Below are 20,706 nucleotides of genomic sequence, written 5' to 3' on the forward strand. Positions count from 1 at the left end.
TTTTATGTTTTTTTACTGCTTTTGAATTCACTTTATTTTTATTGGAATATAATTACTTTATAATGCTGTATTGGTTTCTGGTGTACAATATTGTGAATGAGCCAGATATATATATATATATATATATATATATCTGTGGCTCCCTCCCACCCCCCAACTCCACCCCTCTAGACCATCCATGTGTATTCTTGCCTCCTTTGCTGTAGATCAATCTATTATAGGTGTGTGGGTTTATTTCTAAGCTCTCTATTCCATTCAATTGATTTCTGTGTCTGTTTTTGTGCCAATACAATACTATTTTGATTACTGTAGCTCTGTAGTATAGTCTGAACTCAAGGAGTGTGATACTTCCAGCTCTGTTCTCCTTTCTCAAAATTATTTTGTCTACTGGGTCTTCTGTGTTTTCATACCAATTTTTGAGATTATTTGGTCTAGTTCTGTGAAAAAGAAAACCTTGGTATTTTGATAGGAGCTGCATTGAATCTGTATATTGCTTTGGATGGTATGATCATATTAGCAACATTAATTCTTCCAATTCATGAACATAGTATATATTTCCATCTGTTTGAATCATCTTCAATTTCTTTCATCAGTATCTTAAAATTTTCCAAGTACAAATCTTTCATCTCCTTAGTTAGATTTATTCCTAGGTAGTTTGTCCTTTTTGATAGGATTGTTTTCTTATTTTCTCTTTCGGATAGTTTGTTGTTGTTGTTGTTGTTGTTGCTGTTGTACAGTCACCCAGTTGTGTCCAAGTCTTTGTGACCTCGTGGACTGCAGCATGCCACACTTCCCTGTTCTTCACCATTTTCCAAAGATTGCTCAAACTCATGTCCCCTGAGTCAGGGATGCCATCCAACCATCTCATTCTCTGTTGTCCCCTTCTCCTCCCACCTTCAATCTTTCCCAGCATCAGGGTCTTTTCCAATAAGTCAGTTCTTTGCATCAGGTGGCCAAAGTAATAGAGCTTCGGCTTCAGCTTTAGCATCAGTCCTTCCAATGAATATTCAGGGCTGATTTCCTTTAGGATTGACTGGTTTGATCACCTTGCTATCCAAGTTTGTTGTTAGTGAATAGAAATGTAACAGATATTTGTATATCAGTTTTGTATTCTGCAACTTTACCAAATTCATTGATGAGGTGTAGTATTTTTTTTTGCAGGTATCTTTAGGATTTTTTAAGTATAGTATCATGTCATCTGCAAATAGTGACAATTTTACCTCTTTTCCGATTTGTATACCTATAATTTATTTTTCTTGCCTGGCGACTGTGGCCAGAATTTCCAACAGTATGTTGAATTAAAGTGGAGAAAGTGAGCACCCTTGTCTTAGTCCTGGTTTTAGTGTAAATGTTTTCAGCTTTTTACCATTCAGTATGATGTTAGCTTTGAGCTTATCATAATGGCCCTTAATATGTGAGGTTTGTTCCTTCTGTACCAACTTTCTGGAGTTTTTTCATAAATGCATGCTGAATTTTGTTGAATTCACAAGCTTTTTCTACATCTATAGAGATTATCATCATATGACTTTTAATTCTTTAATTTTTTAATGTGATAGATCATATCATTTGATCTGTGAATGCTGAACCAACCTGGCCTCTATAGGATAAATCTCACTTGATTGTGGTATATGATCCTTTTATATACTGTTGAAATTGGTTTAGGGTTGAATTTGATTCATAGGATGAATTCATTGAATTCATTCATAGAATGAATTTGAAAGCATTCTTTCCTCTGCAAATTTCTGAAATAGTTTGAGAAGGATAGATTAACACCTGAACATTCTCTAAATATTTGGTGTAATTGAGCAGTGAAGTCACTTAGTCCTGGAATTTTGTTTGCTGAGAATTTTTTTATTAATGACTCAGTTTCATTACTGGAAATTTGCCTGTTCATATGTTCTAGTTCTTCCTGGTTCAGTCTTGGAAGATTGTACATTTATAGGAAATTGTCCATTTCCTGTAAGATGTCCACTTTATTGGCACATAATTATTTGTAGTAACCTCATATGATCCTTTACATTTCTGTGATGTTGGGTGTAACTTCCTTTTTGTTACTGACTTTATTGTTTCAGTACCTCTTACTTGGTTTCTTGTTATGACTGGCTAAAGGTTTATCAGTTTTGCCTACCTTTTCAAAAAACCAGCTTTTCATTTACTAAAAAAATTTTTTTCAGTCTCTATTTAATTTTTACTGCTCTAATCTTTATGACTTCTTTTCTTCTACTAACTTTGGGGTTTGTTTTTTCTTCTTTTACTAGTATAAGGTTAGGTTGTTTGCTGTGTACTCATTTAATTTGTCTGAAGGTATCTTTTTTATTTCTTCTTTGAAATAAAAGATTACGTGATTCACTTGTTTAGCAGCATACTGTTTACACTTCCTGTGTTTGTGTATTTTTTGCAATTTTATCTTGTAGTTGATTTCTAGTCTCAAAGTATTATGGTCAGGAAAGATGCTTAATATGATTTCAATCCTCTTAAATTTACTGAAACTTTTGTGAACTATCATATGATCTATCTTGGAGAATGTAAAATCATGTTTCCCTTTGATGTGGATGTAAATTTTAAAAGATAGCCATTTTCCTTTTTGTAAATTCTACCATAGCATTGATGCTTCCTTAATTGATGTCTTGGAGATAGCCCAGCAGAAATCAGGGAAATGAAAACTTCCACAAGGAAGTTTGAGATATAAAGAAATAAGATAGTATGTTAATATAGGAAAACAAGAGAATGTTGAAAGGTCTCAAAACAGATCAATACCCAAAAGAAGGAAAATTTAAAGAAAGATGCTACATTGCATGGCAGTATGTCTCTCTCCTTAACTCCAGGAACATCCACAGAGGAGGGAATGAAGCAGCATCTCAGGCAATTGTCAGTGAACAACTAGAGGAATTTCTTTCTTAAATAACAAATATTCATTCTCTTGTTATGTATTTACTCTATTTTCTCCACTCTCTTGCTGCCTTCGGCTGTGCCAGACAGGGCTGATCATGGTTATCTGGCACTACTAATAAAGAAGTTAAACGTAGCTTTTTATACTTCATAGACAATGAATGACCAAATAAAAAACTATCATCCTAAGCTAAAAAATAGGCATTTTTTAGTCATTATCATAAAAATCAGGAAAGAGATGGGAAAGTGGATGAAGTGTAGAAAGTCACAGGTCCTGAAATAAAAATAAAAAATAAAACAGACATCCTGGAGTGTGAAGTCAAGTGGGCCTTAAAAGCATCACAAAGCAAGTAGAGGTGGTGGAATTCCAGCTGAGTTATTTCAAATCTTAAAAGATCATGCTCTTAAAGTGCTGTACTCAAAATTCTTAAAGAGATGAGAATACCAGACAACCTTACCTGCCTCCTGAGAAACCTGTATGTAGGTCAAGAAGCAACAGTTACAACCAGACATGGAAAGATGGACTGGTTCCAAACTGGAAAAGGAATACATCAAGGCTCTGTATTGTCACTCTGTTTATTTAACTTATATGCAGAGCACATCATGTAAAATGCCAAGCTGGATGAAGCACAAGCTAGAATCAAGATTGCTAGGAGAAATGTCAATAACATCAGATATGTAGATGACATCACCCTAATTGCAGAGAGCAAAGAAGAAGTAAAAAGCCCCTTGATGAAGGTGAAAGTGGAAAGTCAAAAGTCTGGCTTTAAATTCAACATCCAGAAAATGAAGCTCATGGAATCCAGTCCCATCACTTCATGGCAAATAGACGAGGAAATGATGAAAACAGTGACAGACTATTTTCTTGGGCTCCAAGAGCACTGTGGATGGTGACTGCAGCCATGAAATTAAAAGACACTTACTCCTTGGAAGAAAGGGTCTGACAAACCTAGACAGTGTATTAAAAAGCAAAGACTACTTTTTCAATAAAGGTCAATACAGTCAAAGATATGGTTTTTCCAGTGGTCATGGATGGATGTGAGAGATGGACCATAAAGAAGCCTGAAGAATTGATGCTTTTGAACTGTGGTGTTGGAGAAGACTCTGGAGAGTCCCTTGAACTTCAACAAAATAAACCCAGTCCATCCTAAAGGAAATCAACCATGAATATTCATTGGAAGGACTGGATGCTGAAGCTGAAGCTCCAATACTTTGGCCACCTGATGCAAAGAGCCAACTCAGTAGAAAAGAGCCTGTTGCTAAGAAAGATTGAAGGCAAAAGGAGAAGGGGATGACAGAGGATGAGATGGTTGGATGGCATCCCCAACTCAGTTGACATGAATTTGAGCAAGCTCAGTGAATGGTGAAAGACAGGGCAGCCTGGCATGCTGCAGTCCATGGTGTCACAGATAGCTGGACATGACTGAGTGATTGAACAACAGTATCAACAACAACAGGAATAACACAAGTGGAAGTTTTTTTTAAAAGCTTATTTTATAAAATCCAACCATTTAAACAATCCTACCTTTATCTCATACACTGCAAAAATTGTAGGAAACAGTATAATATCATTCATAAAATAAGTATTTTGATGGCCATTTCTACAGATTGGCTGTAGTAAGTTTAGAGAGTTTAAGAACAGAGCAATCAAGGTGGCTTAGTACAAAATAATAAGTTGTTTACAAACACCTACTCATATTGTAACACTACCTACAACATTCACGGATTTTTTTCCACCAAAGTCCAAAATATATTTATTTTCATTCATGGTGTTTGTATATATAAATATTTTATTCATCCAAATTGTCCTCCAACTGAGGTTCTAGTTTCATCTATATTTAAAGACAACAGTACGTTAAAAAGAATACACTTGAATCAGTTCTGATGAGATGGATGAAACTGGAGCCGATTATACAGAGTGAAGTAAGCCAGAAAGAAAAACACCAATACAGTATACTAACACATATATATGAAATTTAGAAAGATGGCAATGATGACCCTGTATGCAAGACAGCAAAAAAGACACAGATGTGTATAGCGGACTTTTGGACTCAGAGGGAGAGAGAGAGAGGGTGAGATGATTTGGGAGATTGGGATTGAAACATGTATAATATCATGTAAGAATCGAATCACCAGTCTATGTCCAATGCAGGATACAGCATGCTTGGGGCTGGTGCAAGGGATGACCCAGAGAGATGTTATGGGGAGGGAGGTGGGAGGGGGTTCATGTTTGGGAATGCTGTACATCCGTGGTGGATTCATGTCAATGTATGGCAAAACCAATAGGGAATTGTAAAGTAAAATAAAGTAAAAATTTTAAAAATAAATAAATAAATAATAAAGACAACAGTATGCAGTGAATTACAAGCAAAGACTATGATTAAAAATGGTGCCATGCATAACCTAATTCTTATAGTTTATGATTGGTAAAGGAAGAAATCAAAAGTAACCACAATAAATGAAATTATTTGATATCGTGTATTACTGCTTATCTTATGCAAGCCCTATGTGCACACTTTTCATACTCTAACCAACTAAGTGACAGTAATCTCTATTGTGGGTGTGAGTTTCATAAAAGCATTGAAAGCAATTCTCATATCAGGATGAATCCAGGCTACTGAGCAAATCATCAGTGGTCTTATATGAACAACTCCTTCTCACTCCTGGACTATAGCTATCAAATGATTCCTTAGTCCCTTCCTCAGAGGCTATGACAAGAATGTTGAGAGAATGAAATACAAACTAGCCCTCTCTAATGCACTAAGGTAATTTCAACATGATACAAAAAAAAGTGCACTTAACATTATTCTTAGAGAATGATTTGAGCCACTCTGGTTTTAACCTGTTATACAATGTCTCCCTACCATTTGGAGGAAAATAATACCGCCTACTCCCTGACACACACAAAATTTACTACTAATTATACTAGCTAACAGTAAAATAAAGCTGGCACTGGAGCACTCTTAAAATATTTCAAATGCCATGACACATCCAATATATCTTGACGTTTCAAATTACTATCACAGAAAATATTACTTAAAATTCCTATCTACTTACAATGTTTCTAATAAACCCTTGAATGGTATTTTGGTTAATTTCTGATTCATTAAAGGAAAAATATAATTGAGGTTTTAGATAAAGTCTACCTTTTCAGATAATGCCTTCAGGTCAGCTAGGAAAGTGTGAATGCCTACCCTGTAATTTTTCAGAAGGTAACAACTGAGAAGCACATGCAGACATGATAATAATTAAGTTTCCTTGCCATGTTAAGGTATAGATAGAAAAGTCATAGTTTTCAGATATTTGGAGCATGTTACTTTCACACAACAGGCTGAAGAATAGTTTCCTAAAATAATAAACCACCCAAAGTCTCTTTTGCTCAACAAGCAGTTTATTTAAAAACCATATGAAAAAAAATGCTAGTTGTCCCATGGGCCTGGCCTGGCTTAGCCACATCAGAGATTCTGAATCCTCAGATTATTTTTAAGATGGTGTTTGTTACGCCACATTGGAAAAAACCAGTTAGTTTCATGTGTAAACTACAGCCATTAGATGTACTAATAAAAATTGTTGAGAAATAAGTATTGAATCATTATTGTATTTTATTATATAATATTCAATAAAGGATTTCTTGAATATATGTTTTTGAATTGTAAAACGGCTATGATGTTTAATAGTACTCAAGTCATTTAGATACAATTAGCATGTAATTTTAGTGTTGGGACCTCAAAATTCACTTTGCACCCTGTTCTGTCTATATCCTTTACTGGCAGGGAGTTAATTTCTGCCTGATGCAGACAGAGCACTCATCTTTAAATACTTCCAATATCTAAGGTTTCCCATCATACCTCTTTCCAAAATCTCTAATTAGCCAAACTAAGTGTTCATATTTCTTTAACTATTCATCTTATAACAAGATTCCCAGAAATTTATGTTATCATGATTATCTCTCATATGCGTACTGTCATTTGATAACATTTCTTTAAAATATCCAGCTAAACATAATATTTTGCCTATAATATGAATAGCGTGGACTATATTGGGATGATTATTACCTCCCTTGACCCAAATGCAAAAGTCCTATTAACTCATCTTTAAGATCAATTCAGTTTTGTTTAACTATCTTCACATGTGTAGGCTTACATGGCATCTTTAACCAGGTGAGGCTCTTAGAAAGCCAGTGCCTTCACTCAGGTTCAGCTATAGAAACTTCTCGAAGTACTTAGATAATTTAAATATTGAGCCAAGATAATGACACCATGAATACATAAGAATGTCATCCCTGTTTTTCACATTTAGAAATACAAAGAAATATTTAGACAGGCTTTTCTAAATTGAAAAACATGTATAAAAGTAAAAAAATTAAAAGAAAGTTAATTTGTAGAAAAAAATATATATTGCCTACTATATTTGGAAGAAGTAAAGTGCTTTGGTGAAAGATATGCTTTAAAAATAATCCAAGATTTTAACAAACTCAAAATCAATCTCTTTATATTCTAAAGGCATAAATCTGCTTGAATGTTTTGCATAATTCTGCCAGAACTTTTCATATAATGGGATCTGCCTACTGATACTTCATGCTTATTACAAAACACACGAAACAAGAAATGAAGACCAAAGAACTTTTTTCTTATTGAGATCTGTCAAAGAATATATTAGAAAAATATGTGTTAAGACAGTGGAAAATAAAAAACAGTAAGGTTTTAAACTATATTCTACAAAACAAGCAGAAAATAAATCCAGTATTATGAGAAATATGTGGTCCCCGCATAATACATGTTGTATAGTTTTTCATATAGTCCTAAAGCTGAAAATAAACTCTCTAGGCATTTACGTCATTTAAATTATTTCTCAGAAAAGTTACCTCAAACCGTGGGATAGATTTTTTTAGGTTTAACGATCATCATTTCTATTTCCTCCCCATAATTTGCTCTTTCCTTTTTAAATCCTCTCCTTCCACCCATTTCTCTTGTCTTTTAAGGGCACAGAATGTTATCAAGTAGCAAAAGGCCAGAGGATGGATTTTGGGTATTGAATTTTAAAAAACTGAAGCAACTATAGTAATTAGTAGTCAATAAAATACTTTCAACCAAATAAAATTAATCTAGATACTGTTCTATATTTTTAAATGTCCTAAGGCAAACTTTCAGGATAAAAATGCTACAACTTCACATCAGTACTAATCTTAATGCCACAACTTATATTAGAGAAAGCATTATTCACAAAAGACAAGTTAAGACTGAATTAAATCACAGTGATTAATTTGCTTGTGGGTTTAAAGCTAAATTCAAAAAAATCTATAAACTAAATATGTGGAAGCAGTAGAATGAAATCTCAGTAATTGGGGTGAAGGTTTTCTCTAATTAGCTGCAATGCATCATTAAATTCTATAATACCAGCAGCTGAAAAAATATATATAGCTGTTTTAAAACTAACAAGAGAAGCATTAGAACAAAGATTTTGTTTCACACATTATTTTTATTCCAGAAAATAATACTGAAGTGGGTAGTAGCCATTCCCTTCTCTAGGGGATCTTCCTGACCCAGGGGTCAAACCTGGGTCTCCTGCATTACAGACAGATTTTTTTAAGATCTGAGCCACCAGAGAAGCCCAGTGTCAAACAGCGTAACTCTTAAAAACCAGGTGCTGTTTACTAAAGCTATCTTCAAGTAAATCCATATTTCTAAGATTATTTCTACAACTATAAGATTTATGTGATTACTGTCATCAAACTTTCATTTTCTTTCTTCTATCCTATTTTAACAGGCTCAACCAATGTCATTCCTATTATCAAAAGTAAAGATGAATTATATAACAGATAGATATACAATGGATGAATGGAAGGATGGATGGATTAGATAAATAAGATGAAAAGAGAGACAAGAGAGGAACAGAAAAGATAGAAAGCTTTATTATGAAAGCCAAATAAGCTTACTGGTTGCCATTTTGAAAATAATTTATAAAGGGACAGGGGAGGATAAACAGATCAATCACTTGGCTACAAAATAACATACACAGGACAAAAGATAGTGACTTTAGCCAAGTAATAGCAATGGAGGTGGTGAGAAATAGAGATGGAGCCAACAGGATTTTGGTGGAAGTTTCAATGTAGGAGGTTTGTCCTAAACAACTGAGGAGTGGAGTTTCTATGAATTGCACTGGGGAAGAATGTCAGTGGAGTTGGTTTATGGGAGATGATTAGGAGTTCAGTTCTGGACAACTTCATTGGATATGAGTAGGCAGTTGAATAGGGGAATCTGTGGATCAGAGAATAGGTCCAGGATGATTAGGTACACTAGGGTGGTGTTAGCATATATTATTATAGTCATCAGATTGTATGATATCACTAAAGGAGAGATTCTAGACAGAAGAGGGTAGAGGCATAGTGACTGAGGTCTAGATATTTCCAAATTTTGTATATTTTCTTGGTCAAACTGCTTTCAAAAGAAGTGCCCTACTAAACTACATATAGACCAGAATAACATAATAGTATCAGTCACTACAGTCTATGTTAATATTGGGAATTATCTTTAACAGTCTCTTGTTCCTTAGGTATTTATTCATTACAAGTGAAAGGAAGACATTTTGTATGTTTATTAGTAATTTTTGTATTTTTGCCTTCTATAAGTTATCCTGCAAACAAAAAAATATATGGGGATAATAAGATTAAACTTATAAAAATATATAAAATATATATAACTTATATAAAATTATATTCTAATTTTTTCTATTGCTCTGTAAGTCACTTTACATATTAAGGCAAAAGTACAAAGTCAAGAAACACCTGGAGTAACAGGCAAATTTGGCCTTGGAGTACAGAATGAAGCAGGACAAAGGTTAACAGGGTTCTGCCAAGAGAACGCATTGGTCATAGCAAATATCCTCTTCCAACAATACAGAAGACTCTACACATGGACATCACCAGATGGTCAACACCAAAATCAGACTGATTATATTCTTTGCAGCCAAAGATGGAGAAGCTCTATACAGTCAACAAAAACAACACCAGGAGCTGACTGTGGCTCAGATCATGAACTCCTTATTGCCAAATTCAGACTGAAATTGAAAAAGTGGGAAAACCACTAGACCATTCAGGTATGACCTAAGTCAAATCCCTTATGACTATACAGTGGAAGTGAGAAATAGATTTACGGGACTAGATCTGATAGACAGAGTGCCTGAAACTATGGATGGAGATTCATGACATTGTACAGGAGACAGGAATCAAGACCGTCCCCAAGAAAAAGAAATGCAAAAAAGCAAAATGGCTGTCTGAGGAAGCCTTACAAATAGCTGTGAAAAGAAGAGAAGTTAAAAGCAAAGGAGAAAAGGAAAGATATTCCCATTTGAATGCAGAGTTCCAAAAGAATAGCAAGGAGAAATAAGAAAGCCTTCCTCAGCGATCAATGCAAAGAAATAGATGAAAACAACAGAATGGGAAAGACAAGAGACCTCTTCAAGAAAATTAGAGATACCAAGGAAATATTTCATGCAAAGATGGGCACAATAAAGGAAAGAAATGGTATGGACCTAACAGAAGCAGAAGATATTAAGAAGAGCCAGCAAGAATACACAGAAGAACTGTACAAAAAAGATCTTCATGACCCAGATAATCACGAAGGTATCACACTCATCTAGAGCTGGACATCCTGGAATGTGAAGTCAGGTGGGCCTTAGGAAGCATCACTACGAACAAAGCTAGTGGAGGCGATGGAATTCCAGTTGAGCTATTTCAAATTCTAAAAAATGATGTTGTGAAAGTGCTGCACTCAATATGCCAGCAAGTTTGGAAAACTCAGCAGTGGCCACAGGACTGGAAAAGGTCAGTTTGTATTCCAATCCCAAAGAAAGGCAATGCCAAAGAATGCTCAAACTACTGCATAATTGCACTCATCTCACACGCTAGTAAAGTAATGCTCAAAATTCTCCAAGCCAGGCTTTAGCAATACATGAACCGTGAACTTCCAGATGTTCAAGCTGGTTTTAGAAAAGGCAGAGGAACCAGAGATCAAATTGCCAACATCTGCTGGATCATTGAAAAAGGAAGAGAGTTCCAGAAAAATATATATTTCTGCATTATTGACTATGCCAAAGCCTTTGACTGTGTGGATCACAAGAAACTGTGAAAAATTCTGAAAGAGATGGGAATACCAGACCAACTGAATGCCTCTTGAGAAACCTGTACACAGGTCAGGAAGCAACAGTTAGAACTGGACATGGAACAACAGACTGGTTCCAAATAGGAAAAGGAGTACGTCAAGGTTGTATATTGTCACCCTGCCTTTTTAACTTATATGCAGAGTACATCATGAGAAACGCTGGGCTGGAGGAAGCACAAGCTGGAATCAAGATTGCCGGGAGAAATATCAATCACCTCAGATATGCAGATGACACCACCCTTATGGCAGAAAGTGCAGAAGAACTAAAGAGCCTCTTGATGAAAGTGAAAGAGGACAGTGAAAAAGTTGGCTTGAAGCTCAACATTCAGAAAACTAAGATCATGGCATCCATTCCTATCACTTCATGGCAAATAGATAGAGATACAGTGGAAACTGTGGCTGACTTTACTTTTCTGGGCTTCAAAATCACTGCAGATGGTGACTGCAGCCATGAAATTAAAAGACACTTACTCCTTGGAAGGAAAGTTATGACCAACTTAGACAGCATATTAAAAAGCAGAGACATTACTTTGCCAACAAAGGTCCGTCTAGTCAAGGCTATGGTTTTTTCTGTGGTCATGTATGGATGTGAGAGTTGGACTATAAAGAAAGCTGAGCACAGAAGTATTGATGCTTTTCAACTGTAGTGTTGGAGAAGACTCTTGAGAGTCCCTTGGACTGCAAGGAGATCCAACCAGTCCATCTTAAAGGAGATTAGTCCTGGGTGTTCATTGGCAGGACTGATGTTGAAGCTGAAACTCCAATACTTTGGCCACCTGATGCAGAGAGCTGACTCATTTGAAAAGACCCTGATGCTGAGAAAGATTGAAGGTGGGACGAGAAGGAGATGACAGAGGATGAGATGGTTGGATGGCATCACCAACACAATGGACATGGGTTTGGGTGGACTCTGGGAGTTGGTGATGGACAGGGAGGCCTGGCATGCTGCGGTTCATGGGGTCGCAAAGATTCGGACACAACTGAGCAACTGAACTGCACTGAACTGAATTCATTTTAATATTTTTACTTATTTCTTTAAAAATATTTTCATGTGTATAAAAATTTTATTTCAATTTTAATATTACCTTCATCTTTTTTCCCTAACACTCCATTTTCCATCAATATTCTACCAATCAGCAGTACATTCCTGTGACCACAAATAGTGAATAGCAAACAACAAAAAAAATGTCCATACTGAAACTACATTGTGGATGCACTTCTATACACACCCGATTCCAGTGCATTATACCCTAACTGTATCATGAAGCAGACAGGTGAGTAGGTACTAGAGGGGAAGCTTGTGAGAATCTGTTGATTCCATTATTCCCAGCATCTGGGAATTCAGAGAGAGAAAGGAACTCGAAGATCAGATCTGTACCAGATCTGTGGCATAGGCTCTGGGTTTATGTAAAGAGCTATCATTCCAACATTTTACTGATGTTTTCTGTCAGCTACCATTAGACCCCACTGAATTTTCTGGAAAGAAAAGCTTCTGACCAAGACACTGATTGACAAGGTAGATGGCTGCCTCTGAGCTCAGTTTCACTGAGTGTGGACCTCAAAGAATATCCTGCATTTGGCAATTTAAACACTGATTCCCACATGCACCTCTGAGGAAGACTTTTTCCTTCTTGGATTCCCTCACTAATAACCTTATATCAGTTCAGGCACACATTAATCAAATTCCACAGATGTGCAATTTGTCCTTTCCCCTCTGTGGTCACATAGTCCACATTAAGGGACCATTTAATTGCATCTTGCAAACTGTGGAAGAATGAGCAAATAATTCCCTCTTTCATAATTCTTCCACACAGCTATCCTCCAGAATCTCACTTGCACTCTCTGCAGGCTTCAGTCCTTCAACTCTTACTTTTCAAGTCCATTCCCTTCAACTCCCCTCAGCCGTTCTGCCCCTAACAACAGCTGTTCTGGCTTAAAACTTCCTACTTGCTTCATGAAATTCCCCTAACTAAAAATCTACTTTGTTCATTGGTTCTTTCACCATGACACTGAAAGGTTGCTTGTTGAGACGGTCTGAAAGAAATTCTATGTCAACCTCCTATGATTAAAAACACAAAATTTGTGGGAAATGGCAAGGAAGATTATGTGCTGACTTGTTGTTGTTTTTCATTTGCTCAGTCATGTCCAACTCTTTGCGATCCCATGGACTGCATCATGCCAGGCCTCTCTGTCCTTCACCATCTCCTCGAGCTTGCTCAAATTCATGTCCATTGAGTCAGTGATGACATCCAACCATCTCGTCCTCTGTTATCCCCTTCTCTTCCTGCCTTCAATCTTTCCCAGCATCAGAGTCTTTTCTAATGAGTCAGTTCTTCGCATCAGCTGGCCAAAGTATTGGAGCTTCAGCTTCAGCATTAGTCTTTCCAATGAATATCCGGGACTGATCTCCTTCAGGATGGACTGGTTGGATCTCCTTGCAGTCCAAGGGACTCGCAAGAGTCTTCTCTAATACCACAGTTCAAAAGCATCAATTCTTCAGCGCTCAGCCTTCTTTATGGTCCAACTCTCACATCCATATATGACTACTGGTTAAAACTATAGCTTTGACTATATGGACTTTTGTTGGCCTAGTTATGTGCTGATTACCATATGTCAAAAATGTGCTGATTACCAAATGTACTGATTACCATATGTCAAAAATCAGTACCTAAAAATAAAGCCTTCATCAATGCTTATAAAGTGAAATAGTTCAAGATCAGTTTTCTCTAAAATTCTTATATGCAAGCCCTACTTGTCATTCTCTACGTTTGATGTGAATCAGCTGGGTATAGGAAGTTAGGACTTTTTAATTTGACTTTATTTATCATGAGAGGACTTTGATTTCTTCTTTCACCCTGGTATAAGTTAGATCGTAAAAATTTAGAGATTCCATGAAAAGACAAGAAAGAATTTAGCAATGTCAGGTGGATTCTAGAGGTGGTATTCATTTCATAAGTTTTGTAAAGAAATGGGAAAAACAAAGAATTTTAAGTTGCATTATAAAACATAAAAGTGAGAGAAGAGGAATTTAAGTAGAGGGTAAAATAGAAGACACATAACCTTTTAGTTATAATCAAGGACATTTCTAAATTTTAAATGAGCGAAGTGTCAAAAGCGAAATCAGGAATAAAATCTAGCAGGAGAAATGGCAACACTGTTAGGATTTTTGAGGAATTTGGAAAATTATTCTGAGTGTAATGAGAGTGTTTTAGGCAAATGAAGTAATCAGTTGTTTTCAGGAACCACAGTCCCTAAATTAAGTGTGATGACTACTAGTACTAATTGATGATTAATGGTTGACTGCTTTCTACCTTCTAAGTGCTAAGTAATACGACTGACTGATATTTGCTTGTGAAACACAGAATAACAATAATATACAAGTAATATGTGAGTGACAAAGTTACATGCATCTGAAGATCCTATTGAAACATAAAATAAGTAACAAAAACAGTTATAATAATCCATACCTTTTCTGTGTCAATGCCTTTCGACATGGACCATGTTGAGACAATATAATCCATGACTCGTTCACTAAGGCCTTTGGGGACCTGATAGAGTTTCAGAAAGTCCCGTACATTATTTAGCATCTCATGGTATCGGTTGGTGTTGGCATACATTTGCTGGAAAATTGTGGTAACATTTCCAAAAATAGTTGCATAAAGAAGAGCTGAAAGAGAAGAAATGATGAAAATAAAACAAATATCCCAAGTGAAAATAAATGTTATGAATACTGTCCAGATCAATAAATTATCTGACAAAGATACCTTAGTAAACTTTTCAGGATTATGCATGATAACTCCCTGAGAAGAGTGCCTACAATTTGGTGTTCACTCAGTAAATCTTATCTTTAGTATGATAAACATGATTTTATGAGTGACCACCAGCTAGTCAATTTGGTAAAACATGAAGGTGATTGATAGATTTCATGAAGAATTAGATGATCCAAGTTTATGATTTGCCTCCTAGCCTTATCACTAAAATTATCCTCCAGCCCTGTCTCCCTGAATGAAGCTTAATCAATTTAAAATTTTGAGGAATTGATGATTCAGTTTAGAAATATATGCTCATTCTCATTGCATGCTTCTTCCAGCTTATGGAATATTTCCCTGCTTATCAATATTTTTGACAGAATATCAAAAATATAGGATGAGAAGGCAAATCAAGGTGTTTCATTTCTAGAAGATTCTAGGAAGAAACAGAATTGGAATTAACAGCTACAATAAAACTTTTGGAGTGCCTATAATTTCTACTTATTAAATTTATGTCAGCAATCCAGTACTGTAAGGGTTTTTTTTTACTTCATTATTTTAAGAATAACTTGTAACCTGCAAACCACTGTTATCTATCTACAGTAGCTAAAGAAAAGTATAAGGTGTTCTAATGCCCCTGATTACTACTTCCTCCATCAACCAATAATGTACCAACTCCTCTTTCTCCAGATCTATCAGGTTACTAATGTTGACCGGATCTTGAAAAAACTTTCAAAAGCAGTGGAGTTCAGAGCCAAATAAATACATCTTCAATCACACACCACTCCTAACCTATCCTGTCCCTTTAGTTTTATCCCTTAACAGCCCTCTTTTGAAAAGAAGGCACTATTTTATTCCCTTTAATATTCAGTAAACACTATGTTTAATAACCATACTTATTGCAAAAGCATTTCACAAATAAGTAGAATATCAGGTGATAATCACTTCCATTCTTGTTCCTCTAAGCATTTGAAAAAATAATTCCTCTGAACAAAATGTATGAACTGTTTCATTTCACAGTTTCATCAATCAAATTCCACTTGATGGAAAGAGTATTATATCAAACCAGTGAACCAACTTAAGATCCTCAATCTATTTTCAGAAAATCACTTGTTTTCTTTAAGAACAGTGGCTCTTTGAGCATAACAAATTAAAATTTCACAATAAGAAGCTATGATTACAAGCAGTTGCTCAGGTTCTTTTTTAAATCAGTTTTTAGGGGGTTTTTTTGGTCTGTTTTTATGGGGGGAGTTGCTATTATTTTGGGATGTTGGTGTCAGCACAGAACAATTTTTAAGATAGACAATATTTTGCTAAAACTAAGTAGGAAGAATATAATGCTGACACTTCTCAACAAGATCTTTAAATCATTGAATATTTATATTTAAAAACAACAAAAAAGTAGAGGTAATCACAGACTTAAAACTCTATTCCTCACTGTTGGTATTAAGAAAGATAAGCACAGAAATAATGTGAACAAACTAATGGTAGAAGAATCATATAACAAACATGGAATTTTGAATTTCCAAGAAAGTGACATGAAGAGAATTTGTTTTTTAAATAATGAGCTTTTTACAGGTTAATTAAATAATGCTACAGTCATGCTTTTGAATAGCCTCCAGCTATTTTAAGATGTCAGTGAATATTACAGAACTATTATTTTGACATGTTCAACTTGTTTGGCTCCCTAAGATGCTTGTAATATGCTCTATTTGCCAAAGTGTCTTACTACTGCCTTTTAGTTAAACAAATTACCACACATTTCATCTTTTGGGGTACATTAAATATGCACACATTCTAGTCATATGAATAGCTTAAGCACTGAAATATGAATAAAACTGTCAAGGTATTTATAGTTTTCAGCATGAATAAATGAAGGATATAATCAACATCCCATTAAGCTGGGTATATTACAAAGATATCTTCTGCCTCCAGCTTTCATGTGAGTGTGGTATCCTATACTGAGTAAGATTAATCAAGGTCATAATTTAAGGTAAGACATTCAACTATATACATATAATTATGTGCATGCATATATGTATATATAATATATGTAATTTATATGTATAAATACATATGTATATTTGTACATACATACATATTTGCGATACATATAATATGTACATAATTATATATACATAATACATACATAATTATGTATAAATTTTTTACTTTGAAATGTTACAAAAATCAGCAGAAAGCTCACATATACCCATATGCAGCTCTCTCAATTATGACATCCTACAGAACTATAAGAATCTGCCCACCAATGCAAGAGATGTAAGAGATACAGGTTCAATTCCTGGGTCGAGAAGATCACCTAGAGGAGGAAATAGCAATCCACTCCAATATTCTTGCCTAGAGAATCCCATGGACAGAATTGGAGGGCTACAGTCCATGGGGTCACAAAGAGTCGGACATGACTTAGTGACTGAACAACAAAAACAAACAGACATTATATTTAACTAGTATTTTGCATTCAGTCATTTTGGGGGTATACAACATTATATAAGTTTTATCATCTATACAAATCCAAGTAATATATGTATATTTTTAAAAAGAGAAATCACTTCTTCTAAAAAAATATTTTCAACATTTAAGACTAGTGCACATTCCATAAACTATGGTGACAGCAAGTATGACATTCCATGGCAAGAACAATACCGCTTCCCACCACAGTTTCTGTTCACAGGATAAAAGAGTACATCCTTAAGGAAAGTGACCATGGAACATGATACCCAACAATGAAAGAAATCGATCTCAATAGAAACTAGCTCTAGGCTGCTAACTCCTAAAGTAATAACCTCTCTTGAACTACAGATGCACAGATATCCTTGAATGTCTAATGCCATTCAAATCTAACATGTTCACAAGAGAATTCATTTACCACTACCTTCTCTTCAACAACCAAGTGCATTTTTCATCTCATTAAATTGCAAAGCCACACCTATTTCCTCAGATTAAAGCTACAGAGTCTTTCTTCAATTCACTCCTTGATTCATCTAATCTACTCCATTATCAATTCTTATCGGCTCTACCTTCAAAATAGAGCCTCAATTCAATTTCTCTCACCACCTCTACCAGCATTCTTGTCTCCTTTAAGAGTACATGCTTTCCCACTGACTAGCTAAGTGTCTTTGGACCAGTTACTAGAACTCTTGAGTATTCTATTTCCTCTCTTTCAACTTTACAGTTACTCTAGACTCCTTACAAAGGAGTTGTGCTAACTAAGATAACTCATATAAAATAGTTTTAAAAGAGTCCAATACGGAGTAAGCATCCATGAAATGTTATGTATATATCAGCATCATCATCATGGAAATAGCTTCCAAACAATTGACTTTCATTCAGCAGAAAAAACATCCCCTTCCTTCAGCATCAGTCTCCACCCCCTTTAATGTCTTTGTTCCTAAACTTATTCATCACTACTTTAATTTATATGACATATTTATCTGTTGATATCTACCTTCCCAATTAGAGATGCAAAATCCGTAAATACTAGCCTGGCCCTTCTTCTTTCTTTTTTGCTCACTGCTGAATTTCCAGAACAAAGATCAGTTCCTGGAACATTATAGGTATTTAAGTATTTTTCTTCAGTAAACTGACACACCAAAAACCTAGGAAAAAATTTTTTCAGAAACATTCTTCTTTTCAAATCAAAGTTTCACTACTGGTGACACAAAAACACAGAAGAAGTACACATTCTTAATGCACGTGAGAGAATAAAGTATCGAGAAACTAAGGTGATACATGTCCTGGCCATATTAAGATAGTAAATGAATTGGGAAGTCCTATTATCATTCATCAAACACGAATGCTCTTGCTTGACCCGGCAAGGTTTGTAGGGGACTATTATATAACTTTATACTTTGAATGGGATGCCATAGAGGTAATTTTCCTATTTTACTTCCTGATGGCTCAGGTGATAAAGCATTGGCCTACAATGCGGGAGACCCGGCTTCAATCCCTGGGTCAGGAAGGTCTCCTGTAGAAGGAAATGGCAACCTACTCCAGTATTCTTGTCCACCCCCCCCCCAAAAAAAAGGGGATCAAAGAAATATATTTTGGAACTTCCTTGGTGGCTCAGATGGTAAAGTGTCTGCCTACAATCCGGGAGACCCAGGTTCGATCACTGGGTCGGGAAGATCCCCTGCAGAAGGAAAAAGCAGCCCACTCCAGTACTCTTACCTGAAAAATCCCATGGATGGATGAGACTGGTGGGCTACAGTCCATGGCATCGCAAAGAGTCGGACACGACAGCGATTTCACTTTCATTTTCACTTTCTTTGAATGGGATGCCATAGAGGTAATTTTCCTACTTTACTACTAATAATTTGATTGACCAGTTAAAATTTGTTAAGCCTCTTTTTATATGCTCTCCTGTAGCCTTTTAAGCTTGATACAATTTAAGACAAGCCCAGTTTTACTAGCTTATCATATTTAAGTGCTTCCCTCCTGGCTCAGCTGGTAAAGAATCCACCTCCAATATGGAAGACCTGGGTTCAGTCCCTCGATTGGGAAGATCCTCTGCAGTAGGGAAAGGCTACCCACTCCAGCATTCTGGCCTGGAGAATTCCATGGACTGTATAGTCCATGGGATCACAAAGAGTTGGACGCGACTAAGTGACTTTCACTTTCACATCATATTTAAAGACTTGGTAATTCTGACATCAGTTCAGTTCGGTTCAGTCACTCACTCGTGCCCGACTCTTTGCGACCCCATGAATCGCAGCACACCAGGCCTCCCTGTCCATCACCAACTCCCGGAGTTCACTCAGATTCATGTCCATCAAGTCCGTGATGCCATCCAGCCATCTCATCCTCGGTTGTCCCCTTCTCCTCCTGCCCCCAATCCCTCCCAGCATCAGAGTCTTTTCCAATGAGTCAACTCTTTGCATGAGGTGGCCAAAGTACTGGAGTTTCAGCTTTAGCATCATTCCTTTCAAAGAAATCCCAGGGCTGATCTCCTTCAGAATGGACTGGTTGGATCTCGGTGCAGTCCAAGGGACTCTCAAGAGTCTTCTCCAACACCACAGTTCAAAAGCATCAATTCTTCGGTGCTCAGCTTTCTTCACAGTCCAACTCTCACATCCATATATGACCACTGGAAAAACCATAGCCTTGACTAGACGGACCTTTGTGGCAAAGAAATGTCTCTGCTTTTGAATATGCTATCTAGGTTGGTCATAACTTTTCTCCCAAGGAGTAAGTGTCTTTTAATTTCATGGCTGCAGTCACCATCTGCAGTGATTTTGGAGCCCCCCAAAATAAAGTCTGACACTGTTTCCACTGTTTCCCCATCTATTTGCCATGAAGTGATGGGACCAGGTGCCATGATCTTCGTTTTCTGAATGTTGAGCTTTAAGCCAACTTTCACTCTCCTCTTTTATTTTCATCAAGAGGCTTTTTAGTTCCTCTTCACTTTTTGCTATAAGAATGGTATCATCTGCATATCTGGGGTTATTGATATTTCTCCCAGCAATCTTGATTCCAGCTTATGCTTCTTCCAGCCCAGTGTTTCTCATGATGTACTCTGCATATAAGTCAAATAAGCAGGGTGACAGTATACAGCCTTGATGTACTCCTTTTCCTATTTGGAACCAGTCTGTTGTTCCATGTCCAGTTCTAACTGTTGCTTCTTGATCTGCATGCAGGTTTCTCAAGAGGCAGGTCAGGTGGTCTGGTATTCCCCTCTCTTTCAGAATTTTCCACAGTTTATTGTGACATATATACTGTAAATATCATACCTAAAAGCCCTATAGTTTTCTTATTCACCGTAAGGGGATTATTTTAAAGACAATTATATTAGATTAAAGATGGCTATAATTGTCTGACACTCTTCCCATAGATAGCCATAGTCTTTTTTCCTTTCCCTTGAATCTAGGCATACTCTATTAACTATTTCACTA

General features: G+C 36.1%; 1 protein-coding gene across 1 annotated transcript in view; it reads right to left on the reverse strand.

Annotated features, from left to right (window-relative positions):
• Window positions 1–20,706, reverse strand: part of KCNH5 (potassium voltage-gated channel subfamily H member 5) — a 401,757-nt gene that overhangs the window by 152,465 nt on the left and 228,586 nt on the right. The window contains exon 8 of the mRNA XM_004010706.6: window positions 14,516–14,715. Within this exon, the coding sequence (XP_004010755.2) occupies window positions 14,516–14,715 (200 nt within the window). The remainder of the gene's footprint in view (window positions 1–14,515; window positions 14,716–20,706) is intronic.

Source organism: Ovis aries, chromosome 7, assembly GCF_016772045.2.
Source record: "Ovis aries strain OAR_USU_Benz2616 breed Rambouillet chromosome 7, ARS-UI_Ramb_v3.0, whole genome shotgun sequence".
Classification (NCBI taxonomy): domain Eukaryota; kingdom Metazoa; phylum Chordata; class Mammalia; order Artiodactyla; family Bovidae; genus Ovis; species Ovis aries.